This window comes from Pygoscelis adeliae, unplaced genomic scaffold, assembly GCF_000699105.1.
Source record: "Pygoscelis adeliae isolate BGI_AS28 unplaced genomic scaffold, ASM69910v1 Scaffold60, whole genome shotgun sequence".
NCBI lineage: Eukaryota > Metazoa > Chordata > Aves > Sphenisciformes > Spheniscidae > Pygoscelis > Pygoscelis adeliae.
Window position 1 is genome coordinate 817,990 of NW_008823954.1, and position 9,551 is coordinate 827,540.

At 39.7% G+C, this 9,551-nt stretch overlaps 1 protein-coding gene across 5 annotated transcripts in view; it reads left to right on the forward strand.

Moving 5' to 3' along the window:
* Positions 1–9,551, forward strand: part of TNRC6B (trinucleotide repeat containing 6B) — a 46,645-nt gene that overhangs the window by 34,031 nt on the left and 3,063 nt on the right. For 2 of the 5 annotated variants that reach the window (XM_009321793.1, XM_009321806.1), the window contains 6 exons: positions 1–76; positions 279–455; positions 5,245–5,391; positions 5,651–5,746; positions 8,192–8,416; positions 8,909–8,979. The exon at positions 1–76 is cut by the window's left edge and continues 44 nt beyond it. In XM_009321793.1, coding sequence (XP_009320068.1) covers positions 1–76; positions 279–455; positions 5,245–5,391; positions 5,651–5,746; positions 8,192–8,416; positions 8,909–8,979 — 792 coding nt within the window. Of the gene's footprint in view, positions 77–278; positions 456–5,244; positions 5,392–5,650; positions 5,747–8,191; positions 8,513–8,908; positions 8,980–9,551 lie in introns of all 5 variants that reach the window. The other 3 variants (XM_009321785.1, XM_009321800.1, XM_009321814.1) reach the window with 3 other exon arrangements.

The window sequence follows — 9,551 nt, forward strand, 5'->3', positions numbered from 1 at the left end:
TCCCGCTTTAAGCAGTGGACTATGATGGAAGGGCTGCCCTCTGTGGCTTCACAAGATGCCAATATGCACAAAAATGGTGAGAAGGGGACTGACTATTTCGGGAATGCCTTTGCAGTATCATCTTGCCAGAGGTGAAATAGCTCAGATGAAACTATGCTTCAACTTAGTTAATATCTTACCCCACCAGTATGCATCATAAATATTTTTTATTTTAGTATTCCATACTCATAAAGATCCCAACCTTTCCTGAGTGTAAATGTATCTTTTTAATGCTTCAGGTGCAATAGTGCCCCCTGGAAAGGCTCGTGGAGGATCGCCCTACAACCAGTTTGACATAATTCAGGGCGACCCACTAGGTGGCCATGCAGGCCCTGCTGGTGATAGTTGGTTACCTGCCAAATCTCCACCAACGAACAAGATCGGAAGCAAATCCAGCAATGCCAGCTGGCCTCCAGGTATTACATAAGGGCAGGGGTTGTGTCCTAGCTTTAGAGTAGATGTGCTGGGACCTTTCCTCATCATACTTTTTAAATAACCACTGCAAGGAAAATATTTGCTTGGCCTATCTCTTTTTTAGAATTTCTTCCACATTAAATTAGACCATAGATGTTGAATTTCCAGTAAAAAATTGCTGGGCTAAATATAAACTAACTGCTGAATTGACTGAATAGTATTTGGTTTTTGTTAGGTGAACTCTTATCTTCTGTAGTTTGGTGACTTTACACTTACAGAAATTTTCATGAGAACACTTGTTCATAGAATACACAATACCAGCTCCCTCCTTTTGTATTGATTCCTTATTTGTGTTGTGTTAGGCTGACACGGGGTGTAAAAATTCTGATAGATACTGTGGAATCGGAAAGTAAAAGATGTGCAGGCTTGGTTTTTGTGATGGTGGGAACAGGATTTTCTTGTCTTGACCTTTTGTATTTTATGTAGCGTGAACTTTTCTGACAATTGTTTACGAATACGATCTACTGTGGACCACAAGGTTTCTTTTGCCAGAAGTATTGGTACAATGTATATACAATGCGTATGCTATGCTGTTGTGGTTCACCTTTGCTCATGTTGCGTAAAGGATAGAAGAGCGTTGCCACATTTCAGTACTGCTCAGCAATCTTGTGGCTTGAGTAGAAGTTTCTTGCTTTTTGGATTACAGGCAGTAGCACATTCTTTGTCTTCTAGAGTTTCACTGGCAGAATTTTATCTTTCCGCTAGAAAACTCAAGTATCTAGGAAAAATACATATATATTTGAACACGCACATAATTTTCTGTATAAATCATTCATTAAACAGAGTGGTGTCCTTGAAGTTGCACGGATTAATTACCAGTGCTGTTCAGCAAATAGTGGATGCTGTCATTTTTGTCTGCCTGGAAGACTCTTAACATTCCACGAAAACATTCCTAACTGCAAATCCTCTGCTGTGTATTCCCTCAAGCACAAAAAAGTAAAGGTGCAGGTACATCTCTTGGGTAAACCAGTAGCACAGACCTTGCATCAGAAAGCCTAGGAATCTGTGTGACACATGCAACTGCAGGAAACCTACAAAAAGTAGTTAAAGCTTTTTATGTGGGAACCCCTCAGTGTCTAACTCTGGCAAGAAAATGTTTTCTGATGAGCTAACAGAGTTAAAGAATTAGTTACCTCAAGAACCTCTGCACACCCACAACATTTCATACACTGACGGCTCTCTGTAGAGGTGTATTTGCATTACGTTTCTGTCAGCCTGGTTGTTAAGTACTGAGCTTCTTGAGCTGGAGTTACTGTTATGATGCCAGAAACCCCCAAAATTTAATTTTTTTTTCAGGGCCTCTCTCGTAGACTCATTGTTGCTGAACTTGTTTCTTTAGTCACCGTTCCCCTAAATAATACTGAGAAGCGCAGTACTGCTTGGAATGTTAGGAGAGGGACGTGAGGATCAGCTCTGCCGTCTTTTGAGGTTTGGAGCAGCTACTGGCTCTGGCAAGATTCTTGGTACCAGAAGGCTGTTACAGAAGTGAGAAGCTGAATAGCTACTCTTTGCCCCTCGTTGATATCGTAGAGCTTCCTTAGTGATACCTGCAGTCCCACTGTCAGTGATAAGTAAAATTTTTGCTTTTGCTGATTGCCTCACCACTGTGAGAGGATAGCTGGAGTTCACAAATCCTGAACACAAACTCTCACTGGGATCATCAGTACTATCGCAAATTTCTTGTGTAAATGAGTAGCCTGTGACTGTGATTGCAGATGTCATGTAATAGAACATGGGTTTTGGCATGTGGCTTTTATGCAATTATTGCTGTATTGCTAGCCCTCTCTTATGAGGTCCATAGACTATTGGGACAAGTGTTATTGCCCCATAACCATCAGCCACTTAAGCCATCTCATAGCCTCTCTAGCTTATTGGCTTTCTCAAGAAGGAGAACTTAGCTGAAATCATGATCCAGCTTATCAACACCCCTGATATGAAGACTAAAGACCCAAAATGATTTTACGCTGTAGGTCCTTTTTCTCTGCAAGCTTGTAGATGAGGCCCACTGTCCGTTCCTGGTATGGAGATACAATTTTTCTTCCTAGTGCTGGAAAATAAGTTGTTAAAGAAAATGAGTTTGCAAGAGAGAACCTCTTGAAATGGGTGCATTTTTCCTTTGAATGAATACAGTGGTCACTCAGCATTCACCCTGACTACACCTTTCACGTTTTCCTCCTAAATGCCATCTGCTGCAGAAATTCTGCCGTTCAAGAGAGCAGTATTGTTCAGCACAAAGATAAATGAAGTGGTGCCCAATCAAACTGATATCACAGCTGGAGGTGAGAGCAAGTTTTGCTGCATTGGTGAGAACTATATCTTTTGGTTATGTCACACAGACTTGCATACCTAGGTAATACTAGACTGTAATTTTCCCATTCAGGAGCAGTTTGGTCATATACTCCAGGCAAACTGGCCTGAATGTGTCTGTCATGGTTTTCCTAACAATCTTATGTTTGAACTTTTTGGGAGGACCTTTCAAATATCAGTGGAGAAAAGCACTTCATGTTTTCTTTATTTAATCTAGAAATAAAAGAGCATGTCTGTAAGGGAGAGTTGGTGAATGTGCATGAGAATAACTGTCAGTCCCAAAGGATAGTTTGGAAATTTGTTAATATGCTGAAGTTCAAGGAAAACTCTTTTCCAGACCAGGATTATATTGACGAGTGAATGTATTTATATACTATACGCCTGATCTTTGGAGCCTTGTTTGAATATTCCTTAACTTTTTGATGAGAGCTTACTATGTACTTAATTTTCGGTCTCACCAATTCTCAGAAATCTTTACAAAGGCAAGACTTGGACTCCCCCCCCCCCATATCAAGTTCTAATTACCAGGTCCTAACCTAGGTTCATGGATTCTTTATCTCAGGACAGAGAAGGTCTTGTGACTAGACCCAAGAGCTGCATTGCTTGTTCCTTAAGCATAAGGCGGTCCTGTTTGTCAGCAGATTGCAGTATTTTTGGCAGTAGCTGAGCAGATTCCTTCCTTGATGCAGTGCTGATTGCTCATACTGTTAGACATGTTGATAGCTGGTATCCTAGATTATTTTGTTGAGTTACTAAAGATTGGGAGATGTGACTGAGGTTTACAAAATCATGAAGGCAGTGGACGAGATAAATGCTGTATTATAATTCTGCGAATCCTGCAACACTAGAACCATGATGCAAATACTGCACTTAAGAGGATATAAATTTTAAGTAGATGAGAGCTTTTTTTTCTATCAGGAGTGGTGAACTTCTGGAATGTGTTGCTTTTAGAGCTTCTGGAGGCAGATGGTACTAGCCAGTTGAAACAGTGATTGGATAAACTGATGGAAAAACAGTTTCATAAGCAGGTGCTGGCAGATAGAGGATATTTCTGACATCCTACATAGAAGGGCTGGGGACGCTGGGAGAGTGTGAGGGCAGTAGCCTACAGACAGTGGTCAGGTTTGTGTTCTCTCCCTAAATGGTATCTCTTCTACAACTGTTAGCGGAATGCTGGGCTAGATGGACCACAGTTCTGACCCAGTGGCGCATTTCTTAGGTCTTCTCTGAGATTCTCCTGCCAGTGCATTATCACAATCTAATACTGCCCTTGCTGTGCCAATTGTTTGAACCAGTAGTTCAAAGTATGAAGAAGTATGACATTTTCTTCTGTGTTTGTCAGTGAAAGTCATAGTCTTGACTATGCTTCTTCATTACAAAGGTGACTGAAATGAACCCTTCATGCCAGATTCACCCTACACGGTTTCATTCCAGAGACCACATCCTGGATCCCACTTTTAATCATGGATTTCTAATTACACTCAAATATTCTGTCATTAATTATTTCAAAACTTCATGTTGGGAATAAAGGTATTGTTCCATATCTTGGACTTGTATCTACAAGGGATGAATCTGCCATCTTGGCACTCTTTTCACACTTATCCAAATTGTCATATAGTATCTGAAGCTTCTTTACATGTTTTTGTGTTTGGCAGCGTTACTTTCTTATCACTGCTTCCAAAACTGACCACAGCACTTTATTCATTGAACATATACTTAGAGAAGGAATCAAGTTACTGATCTTCTTACAGTAACCGGAATTTTTGTATGTTCATACTTTATATGGCTCATCCTCTTGTCTTAAAAATCTGGCATGCCTGGAGCCATGGTTGAAAGGAAACTAAAGCATGATAAGTATATTCTGTCTCATTGTGAAGCATGAAGAACATCAATGAGTATATACATTGCTTTTACCACAAGGCATCTCACCTTAGCATTACCTCAATATTGATAGGTAATGTATAAAGTGTGTGTGTACCTACAGTGTAAAGTGTCAAATGTTGTGTTTACAAACTCTTAAGGTAGGTAGCCTTTCTTTGAGAGGCTTCTGCACACACACAAAGTATGTGTGCAGAAACTAATCTTATATAATCTAATCTTATATATCTTAAAAAATATATAATGTGTTAAGGAAGGGTGAAACTACTGAAGCCTCATCTGAATGTAGGAAAACAGGAATAGTCAAAGAAATACCATACGCACTTGCACCACTTTTTTGTAGTGTAGACTTGTATTCAGACACTAGAGATAGTGCCATGGAATATGTGAAAAAGGAATGTGAAACAGATTTTAATTAAGAAAAGTCTGATTTTTCTGTGGAACAGTGTAAAGACAATTATTTACCCTCCTAAATATCTTTAAGTTACTTGCAGTAAATGGTATTGCCCTGTTTGCATCTAATTCCTTTTTTCCCTCCTGTCCCAGAGTTCCAACCAGGAGTGCCATGGAAAGGTATACAAAACATTGACCCTGAATCTGACCCCTATGTGACCCCTGGAAGTGTGCTGGGGGGGACAGCCACATCTCCCATTGTAGATACTGACCACCAACTTCTGCGGGACAACACCACAGGTAAAACAGTGAACAACTGGTATGTGATTATTTAAGTCATTCTGATATTTGAGAATATGCTGGTGTTCCTGTCATAACAGGGTAACAGTCTATTGCATTTGACTAAGAAGCAAGCCTATGTGCCTTTGCACCGTGGCTGTGTATCACATGAAAGCTTGGCATTGGTACAAATCGTGGCTCTCTTGAGGTTTAACAGTATTACAGGAACTCTATGAAATTGGCCTACTCTTCTCTTTCTTTCTCCTTTTCCCTTTGATAGGGTCTAATTCTTCCCTCAACACCTCGCTGCCTTCACCTGGTGCCTGGCCCTACAGTGCCTCTGACAATTCCTTCACCAACGTTCATAGCACTTCAGGTATGCAGGCTCTAAAACTTACCTGGACAAAACACTAGTTCCTCATTCTTGTTCCACTTTGAATATTTAGTCTTTCAGTAATTTCTGAGGAAGCTTGGAAATCAAGATTTGAGTGGCTGATCAGATAGTTTTCCTCCTGATGATAAAATGCTCTGTCGTAGTGCTTTAAAAACTAGACTAAGATCCTTTGCCCTTCCTTCCACCCCCGATACAAAAGTCTTAGTTATGCAAGTTAAAGAATAGGGTAGCAGTAAGCAGCAGATGCAAAAGGAAAAAAACCAGCACATGTACAACCTGTTGACATGTGTGAGGGTTTTGGGGACTGTTGTAATTTTTTTAATTTACCTGCTCCTGTATGTATGAGTTAAGGAATTAGAGTAATAAGGTGAATGATTTTATTCATTTTAACTTTAGAATATTGGAGTGCTGTGAAGGGAACATTTTTGCCTCACCTTTTAATAGCACTCATCATTCCCTGAAACCTGAAGTGAGAGAGGGCTTTTAGTCCTCTGGCTTTTAATGGTTGGCCTGTAAATAGAAATTTAGGTATCTGCCTCAGATCCTTGGTAAGAAGGTCTCCAGAGCTTTCTTATGAAAAATGGTCTCTGCACACACTTCTGAGTAGCATGCTGGAATACTTGCTCCAGACAAACCATTTGGATTTTGAACTTCTTACAAATGCCAGAGTTTTCTCGTGAGACAACATTGTCTTGACAACTACTTAAAACTGAAGAATTATGTATAAATAGCAGAAGTGACGAACATAGCTGAGAGCTGCATCTGGCCCAAACTTTATGGGTTTTGCATCTTACTGAATAAAAGCTGTGTTCGTATGTTATCTCGGCATCTTCACAAAATGTGTTGAAAATCCTATTTAGACCTTGAGGAAAAATAGTGTTTCTGCTGCCAGTTTGTGGGGTGACTGGTTTGAAGCAATATCTGTGTATGCAGCATTCCAATGAGATAAAAGATGTCTATCTCAGTCTGGGGAAAGGAATGACATGTATGAGCTTCTTACCTCTGCTTAATTTTTGTCTAGCACATAAGAAAGACCTAAGAGAATAAAAACTATTGAAGTCATAGTTGAATTGAGGAAACTAGACCGCTTCCTGGCACACATACCATCGTCTTGCTCATCTTGTTAAACGACACACCAGCATTTTACAGCCAGAAAGCGGGTCATCTGAATTAGGGATTTAGAATTCACATATCTGTAAAACAAACTGAGTCTAGTGAAAGCAGGTTTTTAAGCACTGTCGTATACTTTCATAGGTTAGTGCTTGAAACCTGCTTGCTATTGACAGTTACTCTGTCGTGGAAATACACTGATCCAACTGTAAAATGAAGCAGGCTTTTACTTGCTGAAAGCTTTATGGTCTTGATTCCCAAATGTATTATTTTTGTGACACCCTGGCATGTTGTAAACCTGGATTTTTACCCTTTGTTTCAAATAAGTAATTTACTTCCTTTTGTTAGTGAATAAAGCTTAATACATATATTTGCACACACATGCATGGTAGTTCTGATTAAGATAATTCATGACACGAGTGCCTTTTTCCCCAGATTGCACTGTCTGTGTTCACTGGTTCTCATTACAGAACAAAGAAAAAAGAAGTTACTTGAGCAATTTTGACTTTTAGTTTGGTTTTGGTTTGATAAATGTCCCTTTGTCAGAAGGTGTGGGAGAATTTGCGGTCTACCTTTTTAAGGAAAACTGGTTTAGGAAGAGCTCCCAAATATAGTGATGTTTTTGGGAGTGTGTTAATTTTTCTCTTTTATTAGGCTTTTTATAGAAAGGGTTCTTGAAATGTATTGGGGATATCCACTCTTGGTCTTAAGTTCTCCTAATAGGCATTTGGTAATGCTTTCTAGTAAAAAAATGAATATGCACTATCAAGATTGTTTAAAAGTCCAGCTGTCACAGCTGAGTAGCCTTCTTTACGTGTTACTGTTGTGTCAACTCTGTATGAAATTTGTGATTCACAAGAAAGCTTTGACCTTATAGGAGGACATCTTTAGGAGGTAGCTTAGTAGACCTAGAGTGGTAAATACTCATTTCAGTTCTCTGCAAGTTTATGGCCTGAAGGAGGTTCACTTTCATTAAAGGTCAGTAGTGCCCAAAGTTGTAAGAAATTCTCAAATGAAATGCAGTGTGGACATAAAAGTTGCTGTTCATCTTATTAACGATTGAACATACTGTGACTGGTTACATAATCATAAATGATCATCTAGGGATTTCTTTTGTCAGCATATATAAAATAAGCAAAGATTAACTTACCTGTAGCATGGCAGTTTTTGTTACGGTAAATTAACTGTTGTACGGTTCTGTGCTTTGTGCTTGTTTCCAGTATCAATGCGGTCAAAGGGTTTACAGTGATAGTACAGTTAAAGGCTAGTTGAATCTCCTAAGTTTTTCTAATATGTACAATTTATTTAATCTTCTAGCAAAATTCAGTGATTACAAATCAACATGGTCCCCAGATCCCATAGGACACAATCCCACTCATCTCTCCAACAAGATGTGGAAAAACCATATTTCCTCAAGGAACACTACAGGGCTGCCCCGCCCACCTCCTGGCCTGACCAACCCCAAACCATCATCTCCATGGAACAGCACAGCATCCCGATCGGTCAGGGGCTGGGGGGCACAGGACTCAAGGCTTGCCTCTGGTGAGAAGAATCAACTGATAGCACCATTGATCAGACCTGAGGAGTGTACGTTTTACAGCACTAATGGTTTGGAGGAAAGAAAGTTGCAGTTGTCTGGTAAAAGGAAAAAAAAAGTTCCTTCTTGAAATGGAAATTTACTGTCAGTCATTGGGGGAGGGGGGGCTGGCGTGTGGAATCCCAGGTCTTGCTGCAGGGGATAAGTGAAGAGGGCTGGGAGCTGCCAGGAGGGAATACCTACTGCATGGGCCATTTCAAGACTAGATGTTTTCTGTGGATGGGAAACTCCTCAAAGATAAAGTCTAGTAAAAAGTGAATCTTGATGTGAAATGTGAGGAAAGATGTGGTTTTGTTTTCAGGACTGAAGATTAGGCTTTCATGTGTTAGCAGGGCTGATAATGCTGAATTTGTCTGAGATTGAAAGACCTGACTGTAAAGAAAAATGGTTTTCTTTGTATCAAATATGTCTTGATTGCTCTGTCTTCTAATTTGCAGCATCTACTTGGAGTGATGGTGGCTCAGTTCGTCCTAGCTACTGGCTGGTTCTTCACAATCTCACTCCACAGGTATTTTCTGTTGTTTCTGGGAACTTGTTTGCTTTACCGAGATACAGATTTGTGTATTCTTCAGTTGATTCTCTTTGAATAAAATCTAACAAAATCAGGTTTGTCAGCATATGCAAGATGTGTTTCTACTAAAATGGGCTGTAGTCTGATTGTTTTTTCTATTGTAATCTCTTCAGCTAACTTTAAGATGTTCAGTTTTTGCTATCTGACAGTCATAACCTTTCACTAGCTAGAGTTTCAAAAAAAATTATTGGAATGGAAAGATTTTTCTTAGAAGTGAGGATAAGTTGCGTGACCATAACGTGGAATGGTTTATAGCTGTTAGAGACTGTTCTTTGGGATGTTGTCAGTAAGAAAGCTGGTGTAACGGCCAGTTTTCACTTTGGTGTTTCCATAGTGAAACCACAGAATGTTTCCAGCACTCCTGCCAAAAACAGTCTAGTTAAGTTATTCCTGCAAGTATTCTCAGAGCTTGCTTCCATTCAAAACGAATTCTGTGGAGATCCTGGTTTCAGCAATCCCAATTGGTCTGTATTCAAGGCTTGGGAAAAGCATATATGATTATCAGCAGC